Genomic DNA, 17,461 nt, shown 5'->3' on the forward strand with positions numbered 1-17,461 from the left:
TTTCTAAGGTTCTATTTCCTTTTTCATGTTCATAAAAATTTAAATTTGCATAAAGTACACTACGTACATTTATACATTTACAGTAAATTAAAAATTGCCAGAAGCACAAAATGTATATGATATAAAAAAGTATATAAAATATCCAAAGGATGGCACTCATTATACTCGATACTCATAATTTTACTCTATCAAATTGATTAATTAATTAACGATACTAAAAATAATTCCTTTTTTTCCTATCAAATTCGAAGAATTATTTAGGGCGAATTTCGCTCCTTTTTCGTGAAATTGTTATTTGTCAGACCTATTACACGATTTATTCTCTAAATATCGTTCAAAAATATTCTATCACAAGTGATTTAATGAGACTAAATATAACTCGAATTTTATTAAAGATAAGAAATTATATATAAAAGGAGTACAAAGATTTTTCTTTTTATCAAATTCCTCTTTTTTTTTCATATTTTATTCCTCACGTTTGGTTAGTACATAGTTCCAATTTGAAGAGCGGATGGTGAGATATTAACCAACTTCTCGCGTTTACCATCGATCGTAGTCGATTACAAGAGGGATTTGCTGTGGATAAATTTGTTAGGCCGACTTTTGATGTTCTGTTTATGAGGCGGCACGCGTTTTATTGTGAATAACGGACCTAACGGACTCAGCGGAATTACTGAACTTATGTGGTAAAATACGCACGACCACCAAGTGTGCGTCTCGAATCTTACTACGGGTACGGTTCCCCACACCGTACGGTGCCATCGTCGTCGTTTAATATAACCTCAAAGTGACCACATAGTCAAGAAAATTTTAGCCGGGGAAAGCATGAATTCTTTGGCAGGTGATGGAAGTGGAGACGGGGACGTAGAACGACGTGGAACCGGACGTGGTCGTGGTAGGGGTCCGTGGACTTCCAGCCCTCAGGATATCCCCATTTTAAGGAGACCCCATCATGCTACATCTGGAATGCAAACAGGTTGCTATGATTTATGAGAAGACTTCTTCAAAGTTGTCGTGCTATTTATGCTGGATTTCTTTGTACTTTATTGCTTTACGGTTGTGGCTTTTTAACTATAGGGTCAGTAGAATCAAGAAGCATGGAACAGGGCAAATTGGATAAGTCTTTCGATGATATTATCCAAAACTCTACATTGTCAGTTCATGCAGCTGAGTTTGTTCCAAAGTCATATCCCGTTAAGCAGGTAGTGTTTATTTTCTATTGGTTACATTGGTTATTTGATTGGAGTAACTGTGAAAAATGTTTGTATTTGTTTGATGGTACAGCGTCATCAACAACAGATATATATACATAAACACTCAGTTCAAGATAGGTTACAAATGGCACGTGAAATACCTCTCCACGCACAAATGCAGCAAAATCCTGCGTATAATTATGATACTTCTCGACATTATCAGCAAGCAGAGCAAGTTCAACAGTTTGATAACCTTTTACAACATCAACAGCAGGAGCAGGATCAGCGACCAAATATGCAAGATTATGGTCGTTTTGATGATGGTTCAGGAGATTACAGAGACAAACATCAGGTTCATACTTTGAAAATATGTTACGAAAATTAATAGAAGTCAAATAATTAATTTAATTTAATTTATTTATTGTTTATTAATAGGACTCGAATATAGAAGACGATAATTATTTAATTGAATTTGCAAACATAACACAGAATTTAATGAGTGTTATACATTCGTTGATATTAAATCCAGGGCATTTCACTTTGATCGTGCCACCGCTCATAAATAATCTTAGGCCTTATTTACTAATTCCTAGTCAATTTCAAGAAATTATGAAGATAATAATTCAACAGGTATATTCTTGTTCTTTTTTCATTAATTGAAAAGAAAGTTGTATTGATGCATGAAATTATTTCTAGTCTATAAATGAGGGTAATTTCCGGTACAGTGGTGCTCGACTTTGCGCCTCTTTGGACAATAGTTTGACTCCCATAGAACAGACGTCTTTCAGATGGACTTTGTATACTTTGTGAGTTATTAAATGCTAATGAAGTATTTAAATTTTCGATTTAATAAGTGCAAGTTGGCAATAGGTGTAAAAGTGAAACAGACAGTCAAGCTTCCAACTGGCAGCAGAAGGAGAATCACACAGAGGAAGAACAGAAGAAGTGTCATGGGTTGATATTACTTCTAGCTGAATTGGTTACTCAAATGGATCACGCTTCTGCGTTTACTTTAGGAAACTTATTAATTCAGTTTATTATTATTATATTAAAAAATCCCGCGCCGAATTCTGTCAAGAACATCTGCCAAGCGCTTAAGGTATATAACATGTGAAAAAGAAACATGTGTAAGAAATCTAGAATCCAAGAATTTTCTTGAATTCATTGTGTTAATTTTTCCAATATGGTTTACAGTTGGCAGGACAAACTTTAGAAAAGGATAAAGTTGAATGTCGACGCAAAGAGATGGAGAACATGATGCGAGCTTTAACGGAAATTGTAACGGAAGGTAGAGTGGATTCACACATAGGACATATGGTACATAGTGTCCACGAATTGAGAAACGGAAACTGGGGTCAGAGTTCTGATAATTCCACGACAGTAGAATCAATAGAGCCATTAGATCCCAACCAGGCCATCGATGAACCAGTTTTATACGGTCCTGACGGCAAGCTATTAACCCCGGAGGAAAATAAATTCTTAGAAGAAGTTGCCGATAGCACAATGAACATAGAAGACCACATGTATGTACATATAATTAATCAAATGTTATATATATATTTTCTTTAGCAGTATTGTGTAGTTTTCTAGGTAAATTTACTACTGCATACAATTCTCTGGTTAGGTCGCTGGAGTGATTGTTTTATCTTGTAACTCTGACATACTATTTCTTCTGTTATGGAGTTAATTTAAACTTTTTATATATTCCATGGTGTATTAATTTACCATGATGAATTAATTACAATCTAATGCTCTTAATTTAGTTATGTGACTTGTAGCTGCCTGTAATTCAAGTTTTGTTTCAATACACACACATAGATACAGATTCACAGTCACTTTATATATGCAGTGAAAGACACAAGTATTCCCACAGTTGGAATATAGAAATAAAAAGATTTATATTTTCTATATAATTAAATATATCCAAACATATGCAATTGTATATTATAATAGACATTTATAAATAATTGAATTATATGATAAATTGTAAATTGTATAATAAATGTACACAAATATTGGCATTATTGATAATATTTGAATATATTTAGTAATGTAAAAAATATTGTTCATTTTATTTCTATATTCCGACTGACGAATACTTTTGTCCCTTACTGTATGAATACTTTTACAGCATATCGGAACAGGGATATGAAGGTGAAGAACCATGGATGTCGGAGGACGACGACATGGATGCAGCATACGAAGAGTTTCTGAAGAATCTTCCGAAGCAGATTAAAAATCAGACAAAAAAATAATCGGGGACACACGATGATGGTTACCTACTATAAGTCATTATTGTGTAATTTCGTCTCATAGTTGGTACTATGAGGGTGGTTTCCTAAATTTCGTCCGAAAATTTTTATAATGTAAAACGAAGCGCAGACTAAATCGAATGGTATGCCGGAAGCTTTTTTTTCATTTGTACAATAGATCATCGGATAGATTTCGAGTTAGGTTTCGAGTTTTTATTTACGAATATACTCTAGGAAACCATATCGTTTCAATTATAATTTTTCGCGCAGACATCTATAATAAATTGTTTTCTTTTTTTTAAACTCATGTATCACATTTATAATCGTGCACACAGTTTCTTAAATTTAGCAATGAATATTGCAAAAGTTTGTTCCTAGGACGAAAGACGGTATAATCTATTTGTCTATGATATACAAGTTTATTATTAAGTTATTTAAATTATTGTAATAAATCAGCCAAACAAATAAGATAAAATATTAATCATTGTCTTCATCATTTTGAGAGTCTATTACGATCATTATTAAGAGAATTTTGGTATCTAACTAATTTTCTTGCAGGTATCATAATTGGGCAGATATGTTTATAGTCTTTCCTTGTTTGCATAATACAGTTTTATAACTTACGAGTGATTTTTAATTCGACGACCTTTGAGAGTTCGATTTTTTAATCTGATTTTTTAAAACGATTACGCATATAACGACCTTTGCGTCGATGATCGTAATGTGCACGTGGAACCAGCGACACTGGCAGGTCCATTTTTGGCGCGAAAGGATGATTGCCCATCGAACAGTAGACTTGCAATACGATTACTCACGCTCTCTGTATTTAATCTGTAACACGGTGCTTTTTTCGAATATATTTATCCCGTCATTGGGTCTACATTCCGACCAATGAAAGTCGATCTATTAAAAAAAGAATAGTTGATTTATTATGTAATTAAAGCATCGAACTCTACCGCAATTTGTTAGGATGTTATTTATTAATTTATACGATCGATATATTTATATTTGATTAGAAGAAAATTTTGTAACGAGATATATCATGTACCAATAAAAATAAAAAGGAAATATGTCATTTTTATTAGGATAAAGATGGAGTCATTGCTGATTGTTTTTTTTGCACCTCGTTAATTAGCAAAGTAAATAGCTCCCGATTATGTTGGATGAACTTGAGATAATATTTTTCGGAGTGTTTCTTTGCTTACTCGAAGAAAAAGATGATCTTCTGAAGTAATTTACATTGGAAGTGGTCTAGCGTAGGCGAGACCCATCGAAGGATCGTCAGGGGCACGCGTAGGCAAAATTCAAACTGGGACTGAAGGTTGTAGGAGGTGGGGTTTTCCTCGTATTCAAACTCACGCTTATCTCCACATTCACTGAGAACCTGTTACTTCACCTGGTTCGGTCTTCAAACACGGTCACTCTTCGTTCGAGGTAATATTTTTTTAACTATACCTATGAATTAAATGAATTCATCATAGTTTTGAAAATTTAATGAAAATGTCTTTTTCAGGCTACTAAAAAAATGAAATACTTACAGACCGCAGTTTTACTTCTTCTTTCGCTATTCGCAATCACTAACGGTGGATATTATCATTCCAAGATATTGTCACCTGACAATATTGGTAAGTCAAGCTAAATAATTTATAGATTGTTTCGTTAAAGTATCTTAATATTTTTTAGGCTGTGAAACGTATACTTGTGGAGTTAATGCAAGATGTACTGTTAGCGAAGGCAGACCAGTTTGTTCTTGTATGAATTTGCACATGGGGGACCCTCTTTCTCGCTGTACCAGGGTGGAATGTTTAAGTGAGTGTCTATATAAAAGATTTGAATGTTTAAGTATATTAAAAAAGATTTTTAATTATGTACCTAATTTCTAGTTAATGAGGATTGCATTGGAAGCAGAGTATGTACTAATAACAGATGTATAGATGCCTGCGATGGTCTGTGTGGCGTGAACGCGTTATGCAAAACCAAAAATCACATTCCAACGTGTTATTGTCCTACGGGGCACATGGGAGACCCTTTCACTTCTTGCCGTGCAGCTGACCCTCGTAAGTAATACTTTCGTATATGTTTCTATGCATATAAAACTATACTCCTACTATAAACATCACAAAAGTTATGAAATATAAGTTTAAAGATTTAAAAAGAAATTAATATTGATGGAAAACTTGTATGTCTACAAGCGACTGTAATGTAAAAAATATTTTTTTCGAGAATATCGGTTAGTAATTGTTTTGTAGAAGTTTTAAATTTTAGATTAATCCTACTTTTGCGTCACTCAGTATTTGGTATACATGAAACAGAATATCCTTCGAGACAAGTGTGACTTAAATATTAATGAAACTTTTTTAGAGGCTGCCTGCAAGCCGAGTCCTTGTGGAGCTAATACCAAATGCGAGGTAGTGAATGAGGTTCCTGTTTGCAGTTGCCTTCCGGGTTATAGAGGATCTCCTTTAACTGGTTGCCGCCACGAGTGCGAAAGTGACAGTGAATGCCCGAATCATCTTGCCTGCTCGTCTAATTTCAGATGTGAAAATCCATGCCAATGCGGTGAGAATGCGGAATGTCACGTTATTAATCATCAAGCCATGTGTAGTTGTCCAACTGTGAGTATTGTTCGACAAATTTCAGATTATTTTTTATTCAATGATCAATGTATAACGAAAATTAAGAAAGATTTATATTTACAATTAGAATTTTTGTCATTTGTAACACTACTTTTTTTGCAAAATTGTAGAACTGGTTGGGAAATGCGTTCGTAGCCTGTCGTCCGGAATGTACCACGCACTTAGAGTGTTCAGGGAACAAACCAGCTTGTCTAAATCAGAAATGCGTGAACCCTTGTGACGGAGTATGTGGTGTGAATGCAGATTGCAATGTGCGAGGCATAACTCCAGTTTGTAGTTGCCCAAAACACATGACTGGCAATCCTTTCGTTAGCTGTAGATTATTCGAAGCACGTAAGTAAACTTAATCGTGTACAGTGTTCCAAAAAATCAAGGTTAATATCTCAGATCTCCACTACCAAACTAAAAATATTTAAACTCAAACTTTTCAAGGTTTACTTCAACTTTTTGAAACAAATTTATATGAATTGCAAATTTATTGAAGCAAATTTAGCAAATGTATATGAATTGATACATGATTAAATTTATTAATATCCATAGGAGATCTGTGCGAACCTAATCCTTGTGGAACCAATGCAATATGTACTCCTGGCCATGACAACACTGGGAAGGAAAGACCAATATGCACGTGTCCCTCAGGATATATAGGGAACGCTCTAACTAGTTGTCAACGTGGAGAATGCTTCACTGACAGCGAATGTCCAGATAATAAGGCGTGCATTGACTACTCTTGCCAAAATCCTTGCACTGGGAAAGAGTGTGGACCATCAGCTACTTGCACACCCAGGCGGCATATCGCGGTGTGTACTTGCCCGGATGGGACTCGTGGAGATGCTCTTTTCACTTGCAATCCAATTGATAGTAGAGCGGTATACAATTATGGCAGGGCTTATAGATATCATTAATTCATTTCACGGATATTTCCTGTATAGTGTTATTACAGGGTTAAGTTTGAAGAGAGTATATATTCATTAATGTCATTAATTAGTTAAACTAAAAATGTACATAATTGACTATATGAAATAAACATGATCAAAGCAGTTTATCAAGTTCACCGTTCTTCAATCGCAATTTATTTTTCCTATTGGAGGAAATACAATTATATCATTGGCTTAGATAAAATTGAAGTGTGAGTAATTCTAAATTGAACTTGCACCATGCACATAATGAACACATTTAATGCGTTTCTTCCGCACGTTATCAGATCCAAAATCAGATAACTGTACAAATCGCATAACGTTCTTCAAATACAATTTATCTTAAAAATAAACGCATCGATTACTACTAAACTACAAATATTTCTGCAAATATTTAAGTGTACGTAAAAATTCTATATTTACTAAATAAATATACAGATTATTGCTAGACTGCAAATATTTCTGCATTTACATATAAAAATTACAAATATATTAAATTCCTTTTCAACATTTATTTTTTATTTTTATTTTAATTTATGCTCTTTCTTATGACATATGGCTGTTTACGGTTTCGTAATTACGTGTTCTGTGACACTCCGATAGAGTTCGGCAGCGCAGTGCGAAAGCGACAGCGGCAGGGGAAAGGGGTGATTTTGCTGAAATTGTTCAATTCTTGTCTACGCAGTTAATCGAGGATCTTTAAAAAAGGATCAAATTAATAACAACGAGTCTGCCTTCGGTGGTGAAGGTTTACTTTTCTTGGGAGCTAGCCCGCTGGGCTCTCTCGGCCCAAAAGCGCGGAGAGATGTCGATTCGGACAGCAGTCCATCGTTTCGTACAAAATGGTCGGGCTCTACTGCATTCATTCAGAAATACCGAGTGCTTCTACTCTAATTTCCATCAAAGGAACTATCACGACAAGATACACGTTGTGCAAGTAGGTGAGTTCCTTCGAGAAATTTATTCCTGCAGGATGGTCGACTGTTGTCAAAGGACCTTGACACAGTTAGTAACCAAAACAGAAACTGTTGATTGATTCAACATATTTTTTTGACAATTTAGGTATCTTTGTATATGTATATTGTATTTCATATTAGAAGTTATGTTAATTACGTTTCAGTATATTTCCAGCTTTGAGGTTATTTAACCATCATATACATGTATTGGTTTGACGGATAAGTCTTAAATACTTTCTAGTATGAGTTATAAACTGTATTTTAATATCTTGCAATAATATAATTAAACCAAATATGCACTATTCTATTCAATAATCTTCTGCCATCTTTTGGGTAGTGGTATTGTTTCATCTATATAGAATTACTGTTGTTTCTGAGCATATACATGACCTCAGGAAGGTTTAAAACTTATCCACATACTAGAGCTTTTTAGAAAATTTTTCTGTGTAAATAAATAAATGGATAATTTAGAAGTCAATCAGTGTAAGTCAGATTTTCATTTATATCCTGTCGTTATAGAAACTTTCGATCCAGTTCAATTTAATCATCATAATACATTTTCTAATTTAGTTATTATAATTTTTATTATATAGTTATTATAATTGTTAATTAAAAGTTTTGGTGCTATAAAGACATTTACAAGATGCAAATTATTTTTTATGGAAGACTGACTTACAATGATTGGCTGTTGAATCCCCTAAATAATTATTTATTTTCTATGATTGTCTCTGTTGTATACAAAATTTTTATATTGACTAACTATGGATTAACTTAGGTAAATTCGATATGAAGATATGAACTAAATTTGTATCCTAAAAAAGAACATGAATTAGAAAAAGAAAATTTTGGCAAATTGTATTATAGTCCAAAAGAACAGTGTGTCATTGTGGGATTAGGTTGTATAGATGAAATAGATGAAATATCAAAATTTTGGAATGTATATAGAAAAGTTAAAGCTTTACCTTTGTCAATTTTAAAATAGGCAAGTCCCAGGGCTGGTTGCCCCAGGGTAATAGCAATGTGTCCAGCACAGGAAAACACCTTGGTTATTTGGGGGCCCATGCTCGACGAATCTTTGTAGATAACATCTTGAAGCGAGTCACTAATAGTTTAGCTGCTGACTTGCGTAGAAGAGCTGCTAGTAGATTGGTCTTTGGTGGAGACTCAGCTCCTTTTTTTGCTTTGGTTGGTGTGTCATTGGCATCTGGCACTGGAATATTAACAAAAGAAGATGAATTGGAAGGAGTCTGCTGGGAAATTCGGGTAAATAACAGTTTATTTTTATGTTCATTTGATGAAGAAAACTTAAGAAAAACTTTACATATTAAAAATATTTATAGGAATCTGTATCAAAATTGCAATGGAACACGCCACAAAATGACAAAAATTATGAAACAATCGAAAACAAAGAGAAAGTTGTTAGTTTAAAAGACTTTATAATTGGCCCTGCAATCGCGAAAGGATGCTCCGCGGTTGTTTACTCGGCAAGATTTAACGATTCTCCAAGTACTGAAAACCAGATAAACATCGACGATAAAACAAAAGATATAACTTCATTTCCATTGGCATTAAAAATGATGTTCAATTATGATACCGAATCGAATGCGTTGTCTATTCTGAGGTCCATGTATCGGGAAACTGTACCAGCCAGAAAATATTTACAAAACGAGGAATTAGCTGACTGGGAAATGAAAATGGTCGAGAGGAAAACCAAGCTGCCTCCGCATCCAAATGTCGTAGCGATGTATTATGTCTTTGCTGATAGAGTACCAGTGTTACCTGGTTCTTGGAGAATGTATCCGGATGCATTACCCGCACGCATCAACCCTCAGGGATCTGGAAGAAACATGAGCCTATTTCTGCTAATGAAAAGGTTTCTGATATTCCAAGAAATAACTTTTCGATTCTCTCTCGCATGATTCTCAAAATTAAAATGTTACATAATTTTCATAAAATTAGAATCTCAGATAATTCTCTCAGGATTAGAATCTCAGATAATTTAACTGTTCCTTTTTTTTCAATTGCAGATATGACACTACGTTGAAACAATATTTGAGCAATCACAACTTGAATATGAGGGAATCAATACTACTGCTGGCTCAATTACTGGAGGGTGTAACTCATTTGAATGTACATGGCATTGCACACCGGTAAACTAATATTGTTTGTTTGATCAGAATGTCGTTGTATTATGTTTCAGATTATATCATGTTTCATATATACCATTTTTGTTCTAAAAATGCAGTGACCTGAAGAGTGATAATATTCTGTTAGACTTGTCAGAAGAAGCAGAGAATTGCCCATCTTTGGTAATCACAGATTTTGGATGTTGCCTAGCGGATAAACGTCATGGGTTGTACCTGCCTTACAACACTCATGATATCGACAAAGGCGGGAATGCAGCTCTAATGGCGCCGGAAGTAATTACAGCAGAACCTGGTCCATTTACCAGTATCAATTACACAAAAGCTGATCTTTGGACAGTTGGGACCATAGCATATGAAATATTTGGTATGAAAAATCCGTTCCATAGCGACATGGAAGGGACTTCTCTTAAAAATCACAATTATAAAGAGACAGATCTGCAACCTCTGCCTAACCATATGCCAACTATTATTTCTGCACTCATTAAGAATTTATTGTCGAGGAGCTTATATAAGGTATTTACAACTGAATATATTGCATATGTATTTTAAAAGTGTGTCATTACTCAAAATAATTCAGTCCTGTGTTAAATAAATATCAAAACCATGGAAGGAAGATTACAAACTAATATTTACTCATTGTTTCCTAAAGTCCGCGTTTAGCTGAATAATGTTATATAGTTTAATATTTATATATAATATAATATTTTTTGTAAACTTCTAGATATTTTCTCACTTTTCTTGAAAAATCTGTTTGAGCCATGTTACTTTTGAAGTATATATACGATATTTTTAGCAATATTTGTATTTCAGAGACTCGACGCGGAAACTGCAGCAACCATAGTACAATTGCACTTATGGGCACCGAGCACATGGTTTAGGAGCGAATGGAAATTGCCATCAACTAATGAAGTATTATTTTTACATTTCTAAATTAATTTTTAAATTTATATGAACTCCATTATATTTTTATATTTTTTGTAGATTATGCAATGGCTTCTGTGCTTAACTACAAAAGTACTTTGCGAAGGGCGAAATTCCATGTTACAACTACCAGAAGTACTGGAAAATGAGAATGTCCAGGAAGACAGAAAACAGAATTCTTATAATAGATCATTTTCCACAAAATCTTGTGGAAGACGTACCATGCCGGAATATCAATTAATCGCTAGTTTCCTTGGTAGAGTAACGCTTGGCAACATTAGAACTGCTTTAAAATGGATACAGCAGAATGTATAATATACTTTTCCGCGAAGAGAATGAAAAATAATAAGAAAGAAGTATTTTAACGCCTGCATATCGAAGGACACAACTGTTCTGTTATTTATCGGTTGAAATGAAAATCACTGAAATAATTTTATATATTTGATTTTATCATATATTATCGTTAATACGTTCCTCAGTTGTCTTTCCTTATATTAATTTATTTTTGATACTGTAAGAGGCACGAAAGAGTCATATTTGTGATTGTATAGATTATTTCGCTGTAAAAAAAAGACCATCGGATGTTATCGAGAAGATATGGTGATTTTTGTGTGATTGACGTGCCTTGTAATTAAACGATATTAGAAAGTATTGTAAAACTTATTTATTTTTGGCAATTTTATTGTATTCATCTTATTTGTCAGAAATAAATAAATCGATAAAAGAACTTATTGTTTAACGTGCATAGAGGGCAATCTTTCAACTCAAAAGTAATTTGCTCTGTGTTCTAAATAATTCTTTTAACGCTCACTGTGGGATACTACGACTGTATTGACACATGATAATTTTTAAATGGGTTTTATAAATCAAACAAGACATTGCTTTTTGAGTTCGAAAGTCTCGTGCAAAATGAAGCAACGAGAGAAATCAAATATCAAGATAAAAATATTGTTTTTTATAAATATTTTCAACAAATCAATTCATTACAAGATAATAATTCAGACAGACTTAATTTTACAGATGATGTGTGCAAATTTCAATACTGTAAACCATTGTTAAAGAATAAAGCTTGTATTTAGTATTTGTAGATGTAATTAAGTAGCTTTTTTGGGCTTCCCGCATATCTGCATTTTATATTTCATTTCTTCAAAGTCTAAGTTTTTAGATTCCGCCAAGATTTTTAAATATGATAAGTATTCTTCAAAGGTCAGAGCCCTTTTGCGAAATTTGAAAAAGGCAAGACCAGTGTCTGTATTCGTTAACGTAACCATATCGAGTATACGAGCAGAAATTAACCATTTGTCACTTTGTGATAATGGTAATAGATCAACGTTTTGCTCAAAAGAAATTTGGTCCATTTCACAATATGCTAATTATAAAATAAATATCCATATCGTAATTGTTATGTTTTATTTTGATATGGATACTGAGCTCAAAAAATATTGTATTTTTTTATATTTACCCCTGAACATTTCATCTAGTGGAACAATTTCTGATTCATTCTTTTTCTTGAGAAAAAAATCATCTGTCATTTTTTACAAATTATAATGTGATGACTTGTTGCAAAATTTTTTACGAATAGGAACACAATGAATGGCTTCACCTGAAGTATAAACATTTCAACTACCATCTTTACTATATATATGTAAACGTAATTTTTAAGAAACTTTTCTCTGAAAAATTAGTAGGTATTAGAATTGAATCATGAAATTCAATAAATATCAGTGTCCACTCTCGTGCACAGATTGTGGAAAAGTTAATGTATTTAATGTATTGGAGAGTGTAAAACCTCCTTATTTTCATCAAATCTCATTATGTTTCTTCAAATGCTTCTGCAAAACAATTTGCAGTACAGAGAAAATACTTAATATGCGTGGACCTCTTGTATATGAGAAACTTGGGTTAGTAAAAATAGAAATTATCATTTAAATTTTTCCTAATTATCCAATTAAATTTCATATTTTCTATACAATTGTAGGAGACATCTTCAAGACATAGACATCCCGGTTTTATTAATTTTTTTGAAGGAAAATCAAGATATCACTCATCTTAATTTGGCCAGCAATAATATCTCAGATACTGGTTTCATAAATTTGCTTGATCATCTTCTTGTAAGGTTAAATATCTTTTAAAAAAAGAATTATTATTAATATATGTATTCTGAACACAATTCTTACTATCAGTTATATAAAAATATTCAAGAATTGGATGTTCAAAATAATAATATTGCCAACTATGGAATTGATTACATGCTTGAATGTGCAAAGAATTTAGAACTTAGAAATCTTAATTTGAGAGGAAATAAATTTGTTGACCAGGTAAAAGATATTTTTTATGTAAATAAATAAATATATGAATATTTTACGATTCCAATTTATTAATCAAAATTCAATTAATTAATTCTTACAGAATACAAAAAATATAGCACTCTTTTTATTAGAAAATAAACATATGTGCAGTTTAAATATTGCAGATGTAAATCAGACAGCTTCTGATTTAATATATTTCATGATGGTTTTGAGCTCAGACCAAGAAGTCTCTAATGAAACTTTAAAAAGTTTAGACATCAGTGGACCAAATCCGGGGTGCATGTATTATTTTGATTCTGCTCATTTTGCAGATGTCATTGGTCACATGCTTAAAGTAATTTAATATTTCTAGCTTTCTTAAATTTTCTTATTTTAATCAAGATTTTTTTTACAGTATAATACTACCCTGAGAGCATTACATTTACAAAAATACAACTTTAGTTGCCATAATATTGAAATCATGATGTCCAATGCAAAACACAATGATTCATTGCATTTGTTGGATTTAGGCTGTAACAATATCGGTGATCATGGTATTGATCATATCTCTGCATGGTTGACAAAGAGACCAGCCTTAAAAACCCTAATTTTGTGTAAGAATATCATAACTGATCATGGTGCAAGGTATTTATTTAACTACAGAAAAGTTTTTTTCCAAGAATAAGTATTTCTTTTAATTGTAGTTATCTTTAGGAGTTTGAGTTGTGCTATTCCTTTTTCGAAACTTCTGTTTCTCGATATTTCACATAATAAAATTACTGATGATGGAATAGTGAATATCTTATACACGCTGAAGAAAACTCCTTTGTTGAGACAGTTAAGGGTATTTGGCAATTGCATTGGTCATCAAGCTGCAAAGGTACTTGTAAAAGTATGTAATGGTCAGAATAATTTATATGTCATAATCATTTATAGATAGTTAAACGAATGTTGATATCTCAAGTGTTGGATCAGAAAAATATAGATGTCAGACCATATAAAGTGGATCTTTGGTGGTATTTTGCAAGATATGAAGAAGATTGTTGCAAAAAAGACTATCATGATGTTCCCTATCATCTTTCTTCACAACCACCAAGGACTATTCCTCCAACAAGACGTTCTATTAGAAAATATTATAAATATACATATTCGATTGCAACTGAATTTAAATTGCAACATGTACGATTTTCTTATAATTATTTTTTATGATAAATTTATTAAAAACTACTCTGTTTTAGTCGGCTGTAACCTTCACTTCTACAGCACTAGGCACAGATCATGCAAGAGACTGTAAATGTTGTTATTGCTTCAAATGCGAGGGTAATCAAATAACTGTTTTCTGTTTTCTTTAATGAGAAACGATTTGATTAAGAATTTTTTTAGTTCCCTATTACGATAAACAATGTAAAGGAGCTGACCATCCAGATACTTGCACTTGTTGTAAGTGTAAGGGAGATGAAAGTAGTGACTGGTCTATAAATAAATCAGTTTTAAATAGAATTGTATCTCCTTCTGATCCTATGAAGAATATTGAACATATCTTAAAACGAGTAAATTCTATGACCAAGAAAGATATCTCAAGGTGGTTTAATATTAATAATGATATCTTAGAAGAAGATTTTAAACTTATTGGTAATATGAAATAACAAATTTACATTATGTATATCACTAAGGTGGTATATAATTCATAATGATCTTTTGTTTGAAATTAGATCCAAACGGAAGAAAAAGCACAAAAAATACTACTTTATGCAAATGTTCATGGATGCAGCTAAGCACATCAGTATTACAGAAATATTTGCAAAAATCCCCTTCAAAGGACTTAGTTATTATACCTAGAGATGACTTTATTTACCTAAACAGTATGTGCAAAAATGTTTGTACCAAAACTTCTTCATTAGTTTACTGTTCAAATGTTTAAATAAAAATAAATAATTGTCTACAAAGGTATAAGAACAAAAACTATCTGATTTTAAAAGTCCATTTTATTAATTATATACTTTCACACATATAGATTGAAGATTTGAAAGATATAAAAATAAAAAATACAATGAATTTGTTTACATCTTGTATAAATGTTTTAAGTTCTAATTATTTGCTTTTCCTGCTTCTTTGTGTCCTCTTTGCTACTTCTTGCATTGCGTCGACCGTCAATCAACATAGCTTTGCCTTCTTCCTGCTTGGTCTCTGCTTCCTTTTCTGGTGACAAGTGACTGGAATCAGCTTCACGGGGTGTTTTATTGATCTGTAGCAGATCATGTGTTTCAGAAGCAACTGGACTGCCAAGAAGATTGTGTTTCCTTGCTAGAGAAGTCTCTGGATGCATATGGTGTATTCCTCTAAAGTTTAGAGCTCCGTGAAGATGATGATCGTAACCATAAGGTGGAACCATGTTGATAACAGTTCTTGTTTTACCTTGTGGTGCTGTTTTTACATCCTGTAATCAATTAACACATATTAATTATCATATTAAACGATCATTTCATTGTTTGCTATTTACCACTTACACTTCCATGAATATGAGGCATCATTAAAGATGATCTATGTTGAAACGTTGATGTATAGGGCATGATAGGCATTGGCATCATGTTCATAGCCATTGGTTCAATATTCTGACAAGTACACTCAGTCAGTGGTCCATGGAGATGAGTGTAAGGAACTTGAACATAAGTGGCATGTTCAGGTTCAGAGATAAACATCAACTGTTCTTGATATGTAGGGACGTAAGGCACCACAGTGAAAGTTTCCTGGGGTACTGGTAAAGGTTGTGGATACTTCTCAATACGCATAGGTTTTGACTTCTCTGTGACAGTTTCAACTTCTATTTCAGGTGATGGAGTTGGTTCTGGCTTTGGAACTGTCTGGGGGACTTCAGTCTGTTGGGTAGACTGGCTTGCAGAACACGGTTGAGAAGAAGGTTGAACAATTTGTACAGTGTGAATCGGTTGGATCATTGGCTGAGGAAGGACCACTTGAGGTAGAGATTGGAAAGTTGGCTGGATCATTTGTTGAGGAACGACTATATTCGCTTGAGGTAAATTTTGAGGAGCAGGTTGAATGAAGTTCAGAGCTTGGAATGGCTGAGGAACGGACTGAGCCTGCACCGTCAGTGGAATATTCTGAACAAGATTATCGCTCAAAGCAATCTGCGGTGATGTTGGATCTATTTGTAGACAGAATGCAGCTTTCTTCGTCCTACCCTTCTCTTCATCATTTTCTTCAATTTTCAGGTCTTCCTTGGTGGTCTCTATCTTCGTATCTTCTGCCAGTGATTTCTTCTCAATGGCCTTGCGTGCTGGTCCGGCGTGGATTAAAGTGACACCCACCAAAACGAACAAGAGGCACGTGTTGAACTTCATTGTTGTTTCCTTCATAATTTAGAAACTTCGATTGAGGCTCGTTCAATCGAATTTCATTTTTATAGGGATCCCATGTCGCGTGAATTCTATTTGAGGTCATCGCGACGAACGTATGATATTGTTGAGTGCTGACTGGGAATTTTTTCGCTATATGTTTCGTAAAAATTTGGACATGACCTTTTTCAATGTAAAGAAATAAATTGAATATTAAATTTTCATTAATATATATTTACATATATATCTTATATAGTGGAATTAGATTTAAAATTAAGTTTTCTATTGATGCTCAAATGTGTATAAAATTTATAATAAATTAATTGGATTCACATAAAAATACTTTACATATGAATACCTTTTAGCGGGTCTCCTTACGACATTTAAATAATATTAGTTAGCAGATGTCAATATATTATTTAAGTTAAATAAATATGATAACTCTAATTTATTTATCAGATTGTAAACGTAATTACACGCATTTCGTAATGAACCGCCTTTTTTTTTAAAGCACTCGTTTCGCATAATTTGCAAAAGCATAATTCGTAAAATTATTCGCAAGACTGCAAATTGTAGTGAATGTGGGTCAGTTAGCGTAAACGCAACTGCGCTTTATTTTGCTGAATCTACACATGCTTTACTCGAAATCGTCCCAGTTAACAGAAGTATCTTTTCTTTTTTTACATTCATTTGAGTTATTTCTTATAATTATTGTAATTCTGATAATTTTGTACAGCATAATAACAGAGTAAATTAAGTTCTAAACCCTCTATACTATTATTAAAATATAATAAAAAA

General features: G+C 33.0%; 5 protein-coding genes and 1 long non-coding RNA gene across 9 annotated transcripts; 4 read left to right on the forward strand and 2 right to left on the reverse strand.

Annotated features, from left to right (window-relative positions):
* Nucleotides 1-821: 821 nt before the first annotated feature.
* On the reverse strand, nt 822-5,120 carry LOC143303761 (uncharacterized). 2 transcript variants are annotated; one of them, XR_013060391.1, is made up of 3 exons: nt 4,984-5,120; nt 4,651-4,900; nt 822-961 (listed from the first exon to the last, which is right to left on the reverse strand). It is a non-coding gene; the product is annotated as an uncharacterized LOC143303761 (long non-coding RNA). The 2 variants fall into 2 exon arrangements; XR_013060390.1 differs by lacking the exon at nt 822-961 and adding an exon at nt 4,209-4,348.
* LOC117161124 (Poly(A) binding protein interacting protein 1) lies at nt 826-4,536 on the forward strand. The gene is made up of 8 exons (XM_033342400.2): nt 826-976; nt 1,078-1,202; nt 1,285-1,545; nt 1,629-1,823; nt 1,890-1,999; nt 2,064-2,292; nt 2,388-2,716; nt 3,325-4,536. The coding sequence occupies exons 1-8, from the start codon at nt 826-828 to the stop codon at nt 3,446-3,448; spliced, it is 1,524 nt and encodes a 507-aa protein (XP_033198291.1). The 3' UTR covers nt 3,449-4,536.
* LOC117161126 (uncharacterized) lies at nt 4,742-7,126 on the forward strand. The gene is made up of 7 exons (XM_033342404.2): nt 4,742-4,879; nt 4,959-5,070; nt 5,129-5,254; nt 5,329-5,502; nt 5,807-6,060; nt 6,192-6,414; nt 6,622-7,126. The coding sequence occupies exons 2-7, from the start codon at nt 4,971-4,973 to the stop codon at nt 6,984-6,986; spliced, it is 1,242 nt and encodes a 413-aa protein (XP_033198295.1). The 5' UTR covers nt 4,742-4,879; nt 4,959-4,970; the 3' UTR covers nt 6,987-7,126.
* A 475-nt stretch (nt 7,127-7,601) lies between these two features.
* On the forward strand, nt 7,602-12,116 carry Pink1 (PTEN-induced putative kinase 1). Its single transcript, XM_033342398.2, has 7 exons — nt 7,602-7,939; nt 8,937-9,217; nt 9,295-9,827; nt 9,982-10,104; nt 10,200-10,614; nt 10,912-11,010; nt 11,083-12,116. The coding sequence occupies exons 1-7, from the start codon at nt 7,804-7,806 to the stop codon at nt 11,335-11,337; spliced, it is 1,842 nt and encodes a 613-aa protein (XP_033198289.1). The 5' UTR covers nt 7,602-7,803; the 3' UTR covers nt 11,338-12,116.
* A 151-nt stretch (nt 12,117-12,267) lies between these two features.
* LOC117161134 (uncharacterized) lies at nt 12,268-17,003 on the forward strand. 2 transcript variants are annotated; one of them, XM_033342432.2, is made up of 10 exons: nt 12,268-12,923; nt 13,001-13,133; nt 13,206-13,340; nt 13,432-13,665; nt 13,726-13,955; nt 14,025-14,190; nt 14,247-14,489; nt 14,549-14,630; nt 14,694-14,942; nt 15,023-15,284. In XM_033342432.2, the coding sequence occupies exons 1-10, from the start codon at nt 12,727-12,729 to the stop codon at nt 15,229-15,231; spliced, it is 1,878 nt and encodes a 625-aa protein (XP_033198323.1). In that variant the 5' UTR covers nt 12,268-12,726; the 3' UTR covers nt 15,232-15,284. The 2 variants fall into 2 exon arrangements, 1 of the variants encoding a protein (XP_033198323.1); XR_013060387.1 differs by adding exons at nt 16,141-16,651; nt 16,735-17,003 and having other exon boundaries at nt 12,794-13,340; nt 15,023-16,074.
* Nucleotides 15,278-17,441, reverse strand: LOC117161127 (uncharacterized). 2 transcript variants are annotated; one of them, XM_076625548.1, is made up of 3 exons: nt 17,022-17,441; nt 15,818-16,678; nt 15,278-15,747 (listed from the first exon to the last, which is right to left on the reverse strand). In XM_076625548.1, exons 2-3 carry the CDS (start codon nt 16,667-16,669, stop codon nt 15,391-15,393), a joined length of 1,209 nt encoding a protein of 402 aa, XP_076481663.1. In that variant the 5' UTR covers nt 16,670-16,678; nt 17,022-17,441; the 3' UTR covers nt 15,278-15,390. The 2 variants fall into 2 exon arrangements, with proteins under 2 accessions (XP_076481663.1, XP_033198296.1); XM_033342405.2 differs by lacking the exon at nt 17,022-17,441 and having other exon boundaries at nt 15,818-16,684.
* Between the last annotated feature and the right edge of the window lie 20 nt (nt 17,442-17,461).

This window comes from Bombus vancouverensis, chromosome 16 (genome assembly GCF_051014615.1).
Source record: "Bombus vancouverensis nearcticus chromosome 16, iyBomVanc1_principal, whole genome shotgun sequence".
In the NCBI taxonomy this organism is placed as follows: Eukaryota; Metazoa; Arthropoda; class Insecta; order Hymenoptera; family Apidae; genus Bombus; species Bombus vancouverensis.

Coding starts and splice junctions, on each gene's coding strand:
- LOC117161124 (XM_033342400.2), top strand. CDS start 826: ATGAATTCTTTGGCAGGTGATGGAAGTGGAGACGGGGACGTAGAACGA. Junction 977..1,077: donor TACATCTGGAATGCAAACAG/GTTGCTATGATT, acceptor TTTTAACTATAG/GGTCAGTAGAATCAAGAAGC. Junction 1,203..1,284: donor AGTCATATCCCGTTAAGCAG/GTAGTGTTTATT, acceptor TTGATGGTACAG/CGTCATCAACAACAGATATA.
- LOC117161126 (XM_033342404.2), top strand. CDS start 4,971: ATGAAATACTTACAGACCGCAGTTTTACTTCTTCTTTCGCTATTCGCA. Junction 5,071..5,128: donor ATTGTCACCTGACAATATTG/GTAAGTCAAGCT, acceptor AATATTTTTTAG/GCTGTGAAACGTATACTTGT. Junction 6,415..6,621: donor CTGTAGATTATTCGAAGCAC/GTAAGTAAACTT, acceptor TAATATCCATAG/GAGATCTGTGCGAACCTAAT.
- Pink1 (XM_033342398.2), top strand. CDS start 7,804: ATGTCGATTCGGACAGCAGTCCATCGTTTCGTACAAAATGGTCGGGCT. Junction 10,105..10,199: donor GTACATGGCATTGCACACCG/GTAAACTAATAT, acceptor CTAAAAATGCAG/TGACCTGAAGAGTGATAATA. Junction 11,011..11,082: donor AATTGCCATCAACTAATGAA/GTATTATTTTTA, acceptor TATTTTTTGTAG/ATTATGCAATGGCTTCTGTG.
- LOC117161134 (XM_033342432.2), top strand. CDS start 12,727: ATGAAATTCAATAAATATCAGTGTCCACTCTCGTGCACAGATTGTGGA. Junction 13,341..13,431: donor GAAATAAATTTGTTGACCAG/GTAAAAGATATT, acceptor TAATTCTTACAG/AATACAAAAAATATAGCACT. Junction 13,666..13,725: donor TCATTGGTCACATGCTTAAA/GTAATTTAATAT, acceptor TTTTTTTTACAG/TATAATACTACCCTGAGAGC.
- LOC117161127 (XM_033342405.2), bottom strand. CDS start 16,684: ATGAAGGAAACAACAATGAAGTTCAACACGTGCCTCTTGTTCGTTTTG. Junction 15,748..15,817: donor TGCCTCATATTCATGGAAGT/GTAAGTGGTAAA, acceptor AATTGATTACAG/GATGTAAAAACAGCACCACA.